Genomic DNA, 14,627 nt, shown 5'->3' with positions numbered 1-14,627 from the left:
AAATTAGGAGACAGGTTGCTATAGAATAAAATCATAGCATTGTTGCACTGCAGGAGAAGGCCATTCAGCCCACTGAGCCTGCACCGACCACAATCCCACCCAGGTGCATCCGCAGTGTTCTGCCTTTCTCCGTGAGACATTTTGTTGACTGTTGCTCAGGCACAGGGTTGCTTCGTCGCACTCATATCCACCTGCGTATTTTTTATCTCACCAGTGTGAGCCAAATGATGTGCACTTATACAAAAGCCCCAGGGTCCCGGGTTCGATTCTCGGCTCGGGTCACTGCCTGTGTGGAGTTTGCACATTCTCCTCGTGTCTGCGTGGGTTTCCTCCGGGTGCTCCGGTTTCCTCCCACAGTCCAAAGATGTGTGGGTTAGGTTGATTGGCCGTGCTAATAAATTGCCCCTTAGTGTCCAGGGTAGGAGAGGTTAGAGGGGATTAGTGGGTGTAATATGTAGGGATATGGGGGTAGGGCCTAGATGGGATTGTGTTTGGTACAGACTCGATGGGCTGAAGGGCCTCTTTCTGCACTGTAGGGTTCTATGATTCTAAGATTATGAACAGAGACTAAGTCGGTCAGGATTACATTCACTGGAGTTTAGAAGAGCAAGAGGGGGTCTCATAGAAACCTATAAAATTCTAACAGGATTAGACAGGGTGGATTCAGAAAGAATGTTCCCGATGGTGGGGGAGTCCAGAACTAGGGGTCATAGTTGGGGATAAGGGATTTAGAACTGAGGTGAGGAGAAATTTCTTCAGCCAGAGGGTGGTGAATGTGTGGAATTCACTACCACAGAAAGTAGTTGAGGCCCAAATATTGTGTGATTTCAAGAATATAGCTCTGAGGCTAAAGGGAGAAATGGGGGAATTAGGATATTGAATTTGATAATCAGCCATGATCACAATGAATGGTGGAGCATCCCCGAAGGGCTGAGCAGCCTACTCCTGCCTCTAGTTTCTCCGCAAGGCAATGACAAGTGAAGTGAGGGGAATTTTGTGTCCAAAATGTAAATATTTCTTACATGGAATGTGACAACCCTGCAGGCGGGCGACGGTCAACAAAATGTCCACTCAGAACCCTGAGGGGCCACAGGTAGCCGCTGGGCACGAGGTTGCCCACCATTGGTCAACTTGTTACGAAATAATCAGCATGTATTAAATGTATTTAATCTTATTCATCGGGTCATGGTTGGTAAACGAGCTCAATCGCAATCTTGTGCCCCGTTGAGATGAAGGTGGGTCACCCATGTGGCCCACACACCACCCATCACTGGTGTAGGGGTTTTGAATGTCTGCCTCTCAACGCTTTGAAGGCTTTTGATCAACTCGCCCACATCACATAAATATTCCTCGCAGTCTGGGATAAGCAGGATTGGAGCCACAGTGACCATCTGCCATCAGATTAACATAGGAAAAAAAACAAACAAACAGACCGGAGTCCGCAGGCAGTTATCTTACTTGTAAGAGTGTCGATTATATTTGGGTTCACTCACCGGACGGCCCTGCGCTCCAGGAAAGCCGGAAGCACCTGGAAATCCTCGTTCTCCCTGTGCGACAGAAACAAAGACTCATCGACATTTGAAGATGTTTAAGGGTAAGAACTTTGACGAGGAGTAGAATTGCTTGAGAAGAACATACCTTCGTCCCATTGCAACCTGGGATACCTGGAAGACCTGGAGGTCCATCTTGACCTGGTAACCCCTGTAAATTAAAACGCAAGGTAAATAAATGATACAGCTTCAGTATAAAAAATAAGAGGAAGGGAAGATAAAAGAGGAAACAAGTACACTTCCATACACAGTTTTATTCGATATTTTGGATATGATTGTTCTGCACTAAGGGGAGACATGGCGAGAAACTGAAATTGTTAACTGGGTCACACAGGTCAAGGGACACAGACACATATGTGGAGGCGTGAAGACAGCCAGGTCGAGTTGGTTGGGGTGGAGGGGTGAGGGTTAATACGGATGCCACACTCAGTGAAATGCTGCCTTGATGTCAAGGATGGTCACTCTAGAATTCAGCTCCTTTGTCCATGTTTGGATCGAGGCTGTCAGGTGATCTGGAGCTGAGTGGCCCTGGCAGAAGCCAAACTGAGCATTAATGAGCAGGTTATTGCTGAGTAAGTGCTGCTGTCAATGGCCCCAACCACCACTTTACTGATGATCAAGAGTAGACTGATGGGGGGGGGGTGGGAATTGGTTGGGTTGGATGTGTCCTGCTTTTTGTGTACAGGACGTACCTGGGCAATTTTCCACACTTCTGGGTAGATGCCAGTGTTCCAGCTGGACTGGAACAGCCCGGCTAGGGGAATGGCAAGTTCTGGAGAACTACTGCCAAAATATTGCAGGTATGCGTGTATCTGTGTGTTTCTTGGCCTGTCTGTGTGTGAATGTGTGAATATGTGAGTGTGTGTATGTGTCTGTACATTTGTGTCTTTCTGTCTGTGAGTGCATGCGTGTGTGTGTGTGTGTGTGTCTGTGTGTGTGTGTGTGTGTGTTTGTATGTGCACATTTGTGTCTTTGTGTCTGAGAGTGTGTGTGTGTGAAAATGTTTGAGTGTCTGTGTGTGTGTGGGTGTGTGTGTGTTTGTGTGTACGTGTGTGTCTGTCTGTGTGTGTGCATCTGTGTGTGTGTGTGTCTCTGTGTGTGCGCGCCTGAGAGTGTTATATGTGTGTGTCTGTGAGTGTCTATATGTGTGTGTGTGTGCGCGCATGTGTGTGTGTCTGTATCTGAGTGTTGGGTAGGGAGAAGATTGAGTTTCCTTTCGTTAGAGAATGCTGCCAATATCGAGTGACTCCGTTTACAACAAAGCACAAAAAAGACGGGGAAAAGGGTGGCACGGTGGCTCGCACTGCTGTCTCACAGCACCAGGGATCTGGGTTCAATTCCTGGCCTGGGCCATTGTCTGTGTGGAGTCTGCATGTTCTCTCCGTGTCTGCGTGGGTTTCCTCCGGGTGCTCTGGTTTTCTCCCACAGTCCAAAGATGTTGATTCGGTGGAATTGCCATGATAAATGTTTGGGATTACAGGGATCGAGTGGGGGTGAGGGCCTAGGTGGAATATTCTGTCAGAGAGCCAATGCAGGTTCGATGAGTCAAATGGCACTGTTAGGAATCTATGAATTTAATCTGTGGTCTATACAATTCTGCTGCAAGGCTAAAGGGGATAACTTGCCATTGTAAACAGTGGGAACAAATTTACAGATGCCAGTCGTTTGGATTACAAAGCAGTGGCAGGATGTAAGTAGTCCAAGCTCTTGGTTCCTGTTGCAATTAATCCTCATGAGAAACTGAAGATGAAGGTCCCAGATCCATGTCTGCAGCGAGCAGGGGGAATCCCAGGAGGCACAAGGTATGAGGGTTAGGGTTAGAGTTACGGTTAGGATTACCTTTAGGATTAAAGTTATGGTTAGGGTTGTGGTTATGGTTAGGGTTAGGATTAGGGTTGTGGTTATGGTTAGGGTTAGGATTAGGGTTGTGGTTATGGTTAGGGTTAGGATTAGGGTTGTGGTTATGGTTAGGGTTAGCATTATGTTTAGGGTTAGGGTTATAGTTATGATTAGGGTTGGTCGCAAATTCAGCAAAAGAGGAACTCAACAGGACAGGAAGTAAATAAAAAAAATCAGGAGACAGATAAAATGAAAAGTCAGAGGCTTTGGGAGTGTCTGATGGCTAACCAAGGTGCTGCCCTGTCAATTTTTCTGAATCTTATAACTTTGAGTATAATTTTATGAAAAATAATAAATCTTAATTTTTTTAAAATGAAAAACACACGTAGCAGAAATTTTGAATAAAGGGTGGCTGAAGTATGATGCTGAAATAGTTAATACTTACCGGAATACCGGGGGTCCCGGGAAAACCTGGGAGACCTGGGGGTCCCTGTCAAACCATGAAATAAAGATGAAGTTAACGGGATAAAAATATCCTGATACCGTTTTGATAAACCTGTTCTGTCACAGCATGGCCACTGAAGATAGACAGCAAATTCCAACCTAGGCACTTGGTTACAAAGTGCAACATCTCTTTATTAGATAAGGATGTGTCCTCCCTACATTTTTTTTTGGCGGGGGGGAGAGGCCATCACTGCCAGTGCGGCATAGTCGCAAATTCTGAGACATTCCTGTTGAGAAATGAAGCCAGTTTTCCCAATATTGACAAACCATGGTAAACTGAACTCTCACAGGGGACACTGTGCCCAGCTCAGGGTCAGCCACTCACAGAGGTGGCATTGCCAACCTCACAACTAATCTTCACAAGGAGAGAGATCACAGGGCGGTACCAGTGGTGACAGAAAGACAGAAAACTCAGAAGGATACGAAACACATTCACAAAAGGAGCTCGTCAGGGAAAACAGCAAACCACTTACATCAGGGCTGGCCCTGTGTACATACCATCCACATGTGAGAAAGCGGAGTTCAGAACATACCAGAATTTTATCAGCTTTGTAAATATCAAAGTCAATGTTTTCCCTTCAGAACGCTGGCCCCTGTAGCTTTGCACTGACCTTCCATTCCCCACCCTTTAGATAAAGGGGAGCAAGGACAACCACCCAATACAGTGTAACTGAACTGCACTGTTGCAACTCCCCTCCGGAGGTCAGAGAGGCATCATCAACTTTAGACCCCTGCCCAACAGTGTCAGCTGAAGTGAGGAATTCAATCTGGGACACAGAAGCAAATGTTTCACGTCCCCACAAGTTTCAGACGCTTAACACAACTCCAGTGCTATCTCACTGGAAAACTCTTCATAAAGATACAGCCATTTCCCACCTTCTGTTTTCCCTGAGATCAATCAACATTTTCTGCGCCTGTTACTAACCCTGTGTTAAGCAGGACAGGGTTATTCATCTCACTCTGGGTACTAAGCTGGCATTAATCACGGCCGCCGTGTGGAGAGCATAACAGCTACAGGCGATTGGCAAGCCCAACAGCCCATTTCAAAATCATGGTCACACTGATGGACAGAACGAGTAACAACCGTAACAGTGAACGTATACACAGCCTAAATGAAAATTTTGCACGATTACTGCAAGCAGAGCTTCGTGTCACACAGATCAGTAAAACATTCTGAGACGAAAGCTTTGGCTCATTCTGACACAGTAAGAAGTCTGACAACACCAGATTTAAGTCCAACCAAGTTATTTGATGGTAAATATTGGTTGGGCTTAAACCTGGTGTTGTCAGACTTCTTACTGTGTTTACCCCCGTCCAACGCCGGCATCTCCACATCATCATTCTAACACAGCAGGGGCAGCCGCTGTAGACAGAAAGACAATCCACCTCCAACATAAGCAGCAGATCTAATCGGATGTTGACGCACAATGGCGATATGTTTGTTGTATGTCCCACCCGACGTACACAGCTGCGTGTTGACTGAGATGTTTAACTGCCAACCATTGAGATGCTGCCCACTTTGGGTTAGTGGGATGAACTTGAGCTTTAATTTTGGCACCAGTCGGAGGTCTGGCCCTCTCTGGGCTCCAATCACTTACCCTTATTCCTTTAGGTCCTGAAAACCCAGGTGGTCCAGTGTCACCCTGAGAAAAAAGAGAGAAAATTACAACACTTCTTTGCACCATGGATGGAAACCATGACATGTCCTTAGCTGATCCAAGCTTATGAAGGGCAGCGAACAAGCTTAGCTGTGAAGGCTAGCAAGCTGCTGACAATCACCACCCAGGTCTAGCACGCTGTTGACACTGGTCATCTCAGCATAAAAGAGCAGGCCGACAACCCTCACTGGGGCCTAGCTGTCTGCTGACACCAACTGAGCTTGAAGCTTCTGACACCACCAGGAGCTAGAATGTTCTGACGTCACCAGGGCCTGGAGCATTCTGATACCACTGGGGGCTAGAGCATTTTGACACCATCAGGTGAATAAGCAACAAATTCAGTGGGCAGAGGATTCCTTTTCATGAAGGGATTAGATATAGCTCTTGGGCTAAAAGGTATCAAAGGATACGGGGGAGAGTGAGATCAGGCCATTGAGTTGGATGTTTGGCCACGATCGTAATGAACGGTGAAGCAGGCTTGAAGGGCCAAATGGCCTCCTCCTTCTCCCACTTGCTATGTTAAGTCTCGTTTGAAAACAGTAAGCATAGCAGACACAGAGCTGAGGAAGAGTGCAGGGAGTTTAATCACTTGTCTAAAGATCTGTGGTAGGTGCCAAAGTCAAATCTACAGTGAAGTCCAAAATCAAAAAGAAAAATCTTTTATTGCTTCCTACACAAAATCGTACAGTACAGGGGGAGGCCATTCAGCCCATTGTGACTGTGATACCCTTCAGTAGAAATATCCAATCAGTCCCGCTTTCCTGTTCTTTCCCCACAATCCTGTCGTAAGCTCCCTCCTCCTTCAGGTTCTTGTTCTTTGGAAAGTTATCTCTGAATCTGCTCCCACCGTGTTTGCAACGACTCTCTACGCAAAGCACCCAAGTTAGGGTGCACAAAGCTGCGAGCTTGTAAAACAGGCTCCAGTTGGGAATTTAAGATTGCGACAAAAATCTGTCCCCGCCAGTTACTCCAGGGCTGACGATAGCGCGATGAGAGTGCAGTGGTACCTTTCTTCCTCCTACCTTTATACCCCTCGGTCCTGGTGGCCCCTCCGGTCCTGGGAAACCAGGCTGCCCCATGTGACCTTCCAATCCCGGTAGGCCTCTCGCACCCTGTAAGAGGCAGCAAATATAAAACTCACAGTTGGCATGAAACACAGACATTATCACCGGTTTTACAATGGAATATGAAGTAGAAACAGCCAAACACACAACTTTAAGTGGTCAAGAAGGCGTATGGTGTACTGGCCTCCATTAATCGAGGGATTGAGTTTAGGAGTCGGGAGGTAATGCTGCAACTTTATAAGACCCTTGTCAGACCCCACTTGGAGTACTGTGCGCAGTTCTGGTCGCCTCACTACAAGAAGGATGTGGAAGCTATTGAGAGGGTGCAGAGGAGATTTACAAGGATGTTGCCTGGATTGGGAGGCATGCCTTATGAGGATAGGTTGAGGGAGCTGGGTCTCTTCTCCCTGGAGAGACGAAGGTTGAGAGGCGACCTGATAGAGGTTTATAAAATGTTGAGAGGAATAGACAGGGTGGATTCTCGAAAGCTATTTCCCAGGGCTGAAATGGTCACTACGAGAGGACACAGGTTTTAGGTGCTGGGGAGCAAGTACAGAGGAGATGTTAGGGGTAAGTTTTTCACTCAGAGGGTGGTGAGTGAATGGAATCGGCTGCCGTCGGTGGTGGTAGAGGCGAACTCGCTGGGGTCTTTTAAAAGACTTCTGGATAAGTACATGAGATTTAATGGGATTGAGAGTTACAGACAGGCCTTGTAGGTATGGATATGATTGGCGCAACTTGTGGGCCGAAGGGCCTGTTTGTGCTGTAGTGTTCTATGTTCTACGTTCAAAATTCCTACAAAGTGCCCGGAACCTTCCAGCTGTGGCAGCACAATTGAGGTAATTCACTTGAGCCTTGTTCTTGGTGGCTGTTACCATGGCAACATATTTGGAGGAGTGACTGTGACGTCGAGCAATACCGTGACCCGATTCTAAGTCCGTGCGCCTTTCCCTGTGTGGGGACCGAGTTGGGCTGTCGAGGGGGCATCAAGGAATTCTCACTGCGCACGTAATCTTATCCTCAGGATAGGGAACTCCCCCTTCTTTTAGACTCTCCCCAGTGTTGGCCTGTAGTCCAGTGGGTAGATAGCCTGCTGGAGGCCCTCATTAAACCACTTCCATTTAAATTTTAAATTCATTTGTGAGAGATGGGCATCGCTGGCTGGCCAACGTTTACTGCCCATCCCGATTTGCCCGAGGGCAGTTGAGAGACAATCACATTGCTGTGGCTCTGGAGTCACATGTAGGTCAGATCAGGTGAGGATGGCAGATTTCCTTCCCTCAAGGGCATTAATGAACCCTGATGGGTCATTGTGACAATTGATAATGGTTTTGTGGTCATGAGTAGACTTTTAATTCCAGATTTTTATTGAATTCAAATTTAACCACCTGCCGTGGTGGGATTTGAACCCAGATGCCCAGAGCATTACCCCCAGGTCTCTGGATTACTAGTTCAGAGACGTAGCACAACAGCACTGCCGCCAGATAAATCCAGGGTTTTGGACAGGGTTTAATTGGCAGAGCCCAGTGAGGGGTGGGGAGAGTATGCAAGTTTGAAAGGCTGTGGGGAGGATGATGGGTGGGTAGGGGAAGGGAGTGGGTTATGATCTTGGGATTAGGGTCTGTCTGCAATGGGCGCAGGGAACAATTCCAAAAGGAGGCTCCCTCCATCCTGTCCAGCTGAGACAAAGCTGCCTCCGATTTCTCCTGTGAGTGTAGAATAGCGACAGAGGCAGGGTACGGCCCCTGAGCAATCAGTAATTGGCCCCTAAACGGCTTCAATAGACACGAGGTGGTGAGGGAATCATAATAGGCGAAATGGTTTGGGGGAATCATAGAAGTTATACGGTACAGAGAGAGGCCATTCAATCCATCCAGTCTGCACTGACCACAATATCCCGACATATTTTGCCCGCTAATCCCTCTAACCTACACATCACAGGACACTAAGGGGCAATTTAGCATGGCCAATCAACCTAACCCGCACATCTTTGGACTGTGGGAGGAAACCGGAGCACCCGGAGGAAACCCACGCAGGCACGGGGAGAACGTGCAAACTCCTCACAGACAGTGACCCAAGCCGGGAATCGAACCCATGTTCCTGGAACTGTGAAGGAGCGGTGCTAACCACTGTGCTACCGTGCCACTCATGGTGCCAGGAGGCAAAACCAAAGAGGGAAACAGTAAAGGTTTTACAAGGGTGATGAATGGGAAGATGATGGGAAAGCACAGTCTTTATATCACACTGCCACCATCTCTCCCTTCGTTTTCACATATACTGCTGAGGCAACAAGTCTGCGGTCACTGCAGTCAAGGGAGTGAAGACGTTGAGAGGGTTGGCTTACGAGGACAGACTGAGTAGACTGGGGCTATACTCATTGGAATTCAGAAGAATGAGGGGAGATCTTATAGAAACATATAAGATTATGGAGGGAATAGATAAGATAGAAGCAAGGAAGTTGTTTCCACTGGCGGGTGAAACTAGGACTAGGGGGCATGACCTCAAAATAAGGGGGAGCAGATTTAGGACTGAGTTGAGGAGGAACTTCTTCACACAAAGGGTTGTGAATCTGTGGAATACCCTGCCCAGTGAAGCAGTTGAGGCCACCTCATTGAATGTGTTCAAGACAAGGATAGATACATTTTTGAACAGTAAAGGAATTAAGGGTTATGGTGAGCGGGCGGGTAAGTGGAGCTGAGTCCCCGAAAAGATCAGCCGTGATCTTGTTGAAAGGTGGAGCAGGCTCGAGGGGGCCAGATGGCCCACTCCTGCTCCCAGTTCTTATGTAAGAAGAGAGCGATGCCAGGAGGCAAAGCCATGGTGGGAAACAGTAAAGGTTTTACAAAGGGTGGTGAGGGTTTGATTGACACCAGTAGAAATGTCCCGCTGAATGGGAAGGTTCGTGTCAGGCGGTGTGTGAGGGAGTTGGGGGGAAGGGTTTGCTTTCCTTCATCTGGAGACAACACGGAGGGTCTGTGTGTGTGTGTGTGTGTGTGTGTGTGTGTGTGTGTGTGTGTGTGTGTGTGTGTGTGTGTGTGTGTGTGTGTGTGTGTGTGTGTGTGTGATTGTGTGTGTGTGTGCGTGTGCGCCGGGAGGTTGTGGGGTGGGCAGGGGGTGGGTGTGGGGGGTATGGTTGCAGCCAGGGTCAAGGAGAGAACAATGCAACTGAGTGGCTGTGATTTCTGCGGTGAGAAAGCTGGGTACAGACAGGCCCCAGGTTAGCTGGCCCGGTGGACAGGGTGGGTGGGTGGGAGGGTCGAAAGGGAGGGAGAGAGTCAGAGAGGGCAGGGTGATCAGATGATAGAGCATTCAGGGAGCTGAGCCAGTGGCCAAAATCGGCAAGGGTGAAGGAGAGAAACTCAAACTGGGCACTCAGAGCAGTATAGGGGTGAGACATGGGGTAGAGGCGGAGGTGTCTTGAAGAGGGTGGGGTGAAGGGGCTACAGGGTGAGATCAAGATGTCAGTTTGACCATCAGGGCTGGGTTGAGGGGGACAGGTTGCGGCAGGGGCAGCCAGGTTAACAGGAAACAAACCGCGACACAAAGCGGTTTCGTTTGGTCACTTGATGCTGTCGGAGTGCTATCTAGTGGAATGTTTAGGCACTGCACTAACTCGGTGGCTGAAGGATGGAATATCGATTGAAATGATCTGGTCTCACGTGTCACCGCTGCCAGTGTGAATGGAGAATCTGGCGCTCAGCCAAATCCCCGTTCACTTGCAGCGGGGCTGGAGAATCCCAGCTGTGGGCAAGGTCAGAGAATCCCGGCCAAGGGCAACCAAAAGCAGAAAGCTCAGGCTGGTTGTCTGAAGGCTCACAACACCAGGTTTTAGTCCAACCTATTTATTTGATAATATACTCGCAAGCTTTCGAGGGGTTACCCTCTTCGTCAGGTGAATGGAAGAGGGTAACCCCTCGAAAGCTTGCGAGTATATTATCAAATAAATAGGTTGGACTAAAACCTGGTGTTGTCAGACTTTTTACTGTGTTTACGCCAGTCCAACGCCGGCATACCCACATCATGTCTGAAGGCTGAGCAGACTGTGTGTTTCTGCCTGTGAGGCACCTTCTGCTGCAGGTGCATTTTGACAGCCAACTTAAAAATAATTTGGGGTTTGGGGACTTAGAAGTGATGGACACAGGTATAGAATCCCCACAGTGCACAGGGAGGCCATTCGGCCCATTGAATCTGCATCAACTCTCCGACAAAGCATCCAGGCCATCTCCCCCGCCCTATCCCCATAACTCCACGTACTTCATAGAATAGAATCCCTACAGTGCAGAAGGAAGTCATTCCGCCCATCATGTCTGCGCAGACCACAATCGCAGCCAGGTCCCACTCCCAGAACCCCACACATTCACCCTGCTAATCCCCTGACACTAAGGGGCAATTTAGCACGGCCAATCCACCTAACTCACACATCTGTGGGAGGAAACCGGAACATCCGGAGGAAACCCACGCAGACACACCGAGAACATGCAAACTCCACACAGACAATAACTTAGGCCGGACTCGATCCCGGATCCCCGGCGCTGTGAGGCAGCAGTGCTAACCGTTGTGCCACTGTGCTGTTCAGCTTATCCTATTAATACCTGAACCTGGGACACTAAGCAGCAATTTAGCATGGCCAATCCACTTAACCTACAGATTTTTGGAGTGTAGGAAACCCATACAGGCACAGGGGAAACATGCAAACTCCACACAGAAAAGTCGGAATTGAACCAAGGTCCCTGGTGCTGCGAGGCAGCAGTGCTAATCACTGTGCCACTGTGCCAGCCCCGATAACACATGACAACACGAGATACCTTCACACAGCTGGGTACCTTCACAAATATATGAAAGAGGAAACTCTAAATAGTGTGGATTTAAATAACCAGTTGACACCTGATCTTTGCTACAGTTTCTATCTTGGATCTCAGTGCACAGACCAACTTAGTCTGATGTCCTCGTAGCAAAGTTCTCAGGTTTCTGCTCCTGATTGGTTATCCATGCTGGATCTCAGTTTGAACAGCCTGATACCGGGTCCTGTCTCAACTCCCATGTGAAGAAATGATAGTTACGAAAGGACTGCCAAGAGATGTCAGCGCTGACTCTGAGGGGCAGTGTGTCACAACCTAAATAAGGACTATTTAGAGAGGGAGTGAATCTCAAGGATTATTTTAATAGTCATTCACGGGCGGCACGCTGGCACAGCGGTTAGCACAGCTGCCTCACAGCACCAGGGACCCTGGTTCGATTCCCGCCTTGGGTCACTGTCTGTGTGAAGTCTGTGCATTCTCCCCATGTCCGCGTGGGTTTCCTCCGAGTGCTCCAGTTTCCTCCCAGAGTCCAAAGATGTGCAGGTTAGGTGGATTGGCCATTTTACATTGCCCCTTGGTGTCAGGGGGACGAGCTAGGGTAAATGCATGGGGTTATGGGGATGGACCCTGGGTGGGATTGTGGTCAGTGCAGGCCCAATGGGCCGAATGGCCTCCTTCTGCAGTGTAGGATTCTATGTGTGCATCGCTGGCTAGGTTAGCATTTATTGTCTATTCCTATTTGCCCTTGAAAAGGTGGTGGTGAGCTGCCTTCCTGAACCGCTGCAGTCCACGTGATTTGAAGGCACTTTACTGTGTAATAGTATGAACAGTAAAAAGTCTGACAACACCAGGTTTTAGTCCAACCTATTTATTTGATAATATACTCACAAGCTTTCGAGGGGACTGCCTCTTCGTCAGGTGAATGGAGAGTTCTGGCCTCAGACAGAGCATATAAAGCACAGACAGTTTAGAGATTACTGATCTCAGAGATTACTGAACTAATCTCTAAACTGTCTGTGCTTTATATGCTCTGTCTGAGGCCAGAACTCTCCATTCACCTGACGAAGAGGCAGTCCCCTCGAAAGCTTGTGAGTATTATCAAATAAATAGGTTGGACTAAAACCTGGTGTTGTCAGACTTTTTACTGTGTTTACGCCAGTCCAACGCCGGCATACCCACATCATAATAGTATGAAAACAGAAATGAACCTTCTTGCAGTCTGCAGCGGAAAACTATAAAAGATCTGAATTCTCCAGTGTTGTACCCATTCACACTCAGGGTAACTGTACCAACTCTAGAAGCACTGCCTAGCAAAATGCCCCACCTAGTGGGAGAACCCAGTAATTACAAGTACAGGCCAAAAGTGACTTTGGAATATTATTCATTACTCAATGGGACAGAAACATGTGGGGACATAAGAGAAAAACATCCGGATAACCTAAAAACCCTCAGACTGCAAGAACAGGAAGGAGGCCACGCAGACCCTGAACAAGCTGACCCTGAGGTAGTGAGACTCAAAGCTTCCGTGGCTTTCACAGCGACGTAACTGTGTGCCTGGAAGAGCCACATTCACTTGGAAATTCTCTGACTGCTACTTTTCTGTCGCTGTTAGCCCGGGGAGGGGTAGGCGGCCGGGAGAGGAGAATTTCTGTTCATCTCAGGGTCAGATTGCAGAAAGTGCTGCTGGGTTTTCCCACGCGGGACCACCTCCGAGCCCGCTTGCTTCATCTCTGCCGGGGAGAAGTGGTGAGGGGCGAGTTCGGAAACTTACCTTTTCACCTTTCACTCCACTACAGTCGCAACTCGGTCCCGTCGAACACCCGTGGCAAGCCTGCAAAACAAAGAAATAACAGAGCGTTTAATCGACATTGCGGAAGTACCTAACGAGCCTGACCCTTCTCACTTCCGTTAACTCTGTTCTCCCATGGAATGGTCATTATTGTACAACTGATTTAACTGGCTAACTAATTCCTGTTGGACAAAATCAGAACCCTTCACTCATCCACCCGTGTGGTTCCTTTGCAAATATCGGTCAGTTTACACTAGGCAAAGGTTTGCCGTTTTACTGACTTTGTACAGCAATACAAACGGCCAGAGATTCTCCCGATGGGCAGATACCAAGATAACAAATGATTCAATGCCAAAAATGGATTGATGGGATAACTGAGCCCCTTAAAACAGCCCTGGATGTTGATCTGTATCACGCTGCTTATACTCTCGCCCCTCGTTACAAGTGCCAACTGCCCTCGGGGACGCAAGTGGCTGATTCTCATTGCAGAGCCCAGATAATTAACACTGGCAGAGTGTCAGAGGGAGAGCAATCCAGCCAGCACTGATCTGAAGCCTAGCACACAGTCACCAGCTCAGTTCACCAGGCAGCTACTGGAAGTCACAACCACGCAGAAAGACATACATTTATGTAGCTCTTTTCAGAGGTGTCAATGCGCTCTACCACCAATGAAGTACTTTTACAGGAGGGTCACAGACTGTTATAATGTGGGACCCTGTGAATGAAGGATTCTTTTCCTTATCTCGGCCCTAAATGGTCACCCTTTATCCTGTGATCTGTAGTTTGAAACTCTCTCAGTATTGACTCTGTGAAGTCCTCTAACTCTAAAGCCGGAACTCTACCACCTCCCCCTGCCATGGGCAAGTGTCCAACAACAGAAATCTCCATTGCCCTCAGGGGGGAATTTCCAGTCTCGCCTGAGCAAGGCTGTAAAATCCTGCCCCATATGTTTCAATGAGATCATCTCACATTTATCAAAGTTCTGGAGAATGTGGGGCTTTCCACTCAGTTGCTTTTCATAGGACAACCATTGCATCCCAGGAATCAAAGCTCTGAACTATCGTTGTATCCCTTCTAAGGCAAGTATAACCTTCCTTAGGCAAAGAGCCCAAAACTGGACATAATGTTTAAGATATACTCTGAGTAAAGCTCTAAAAACTGCAGCAGGAGTTCCTAAGTTTTACACTCAACTGCAATGCACTAAAGGCTGATGTAACAGATGCTATCTTTCTGTAATGTGCGTACATGAACACCCGAATTCTCTGATTACCAATGTTTACTAGGCTCTCATCTGAAAGAAAACACTATTCCCGTTTTCCTGTGAAAGTGGATAATTTCACAATTTCCCCACATCATATTACATCGGACAACTTCAACTTTTTTTGGTACATTGGCCTTTATAAATCAAAGTATTGAGTATAAGA

At 47.9% G+C, this 14,627-nt stretch overlaps 1 protein-coding gene across 3 annotated transcripts in view; it reads right to left on the bottom strand.

Annotated features, from left to right (window-relative positions):
* col4a5 (collagen, type IV, alpha 5 (Alport syndrome)) overlaps positions 1–14,627 on the bottom strand; it is a 256,775-nt gene that overhangs the window by 126,127 nt on the left and 116,021 nt on the right. For all 3 annotated transcript variants that reach the window (XM_080187894.1, XM_080187895.1, XM_080187896.1), the window contains exons 2-7: positions 13,186–13,245; positions 6,574–6,663; positions 5,492–5,536; positions 3,835–3,879; positions 1,639–1,701; positions 1,494–1,547 (exon numbers count right to left, since the gene is read on the bottom strand). In XM_080187894.1, the coding sequence (XP_080044020.1) occupies positions 1,494–1,547; positions 1,639–1,701; positions 3,835–3,879; positions 5,492–5,536; positions 6,574–6,663; positions 13,186–13,245 (357 nt within the window). The remainder of the gene's footprint in view (positions 1–1,493; positions 1,548–1,638; positions 1,702–3,834; positions 3,880–5,491; positions 5,537–6,573; positions 6,664–13,185; positions 13,246–14,627) is intronic.

Source organism: Carcharhinus amblyrhynchos, chromosome 4, assembly GCF_965287045.1.
Source record: "Carcharhinus amblyrhynchos chromosome 4, sCarAmb.v2.hapA, whole genome shotgun sequence".
In the NCBI taxonomy this organism is placed as follows: domain Eukaryota; kingdom Metazoa; phylum Chordata; class Chondrichthyes; order Carcharhiniformes; family Carcharhinidae; genus Carcharhinus; species Carcharhinus amblyrhynchos.
This window is presented reverse-complemented; position numbering and strand designations above follow the sequence as displayed.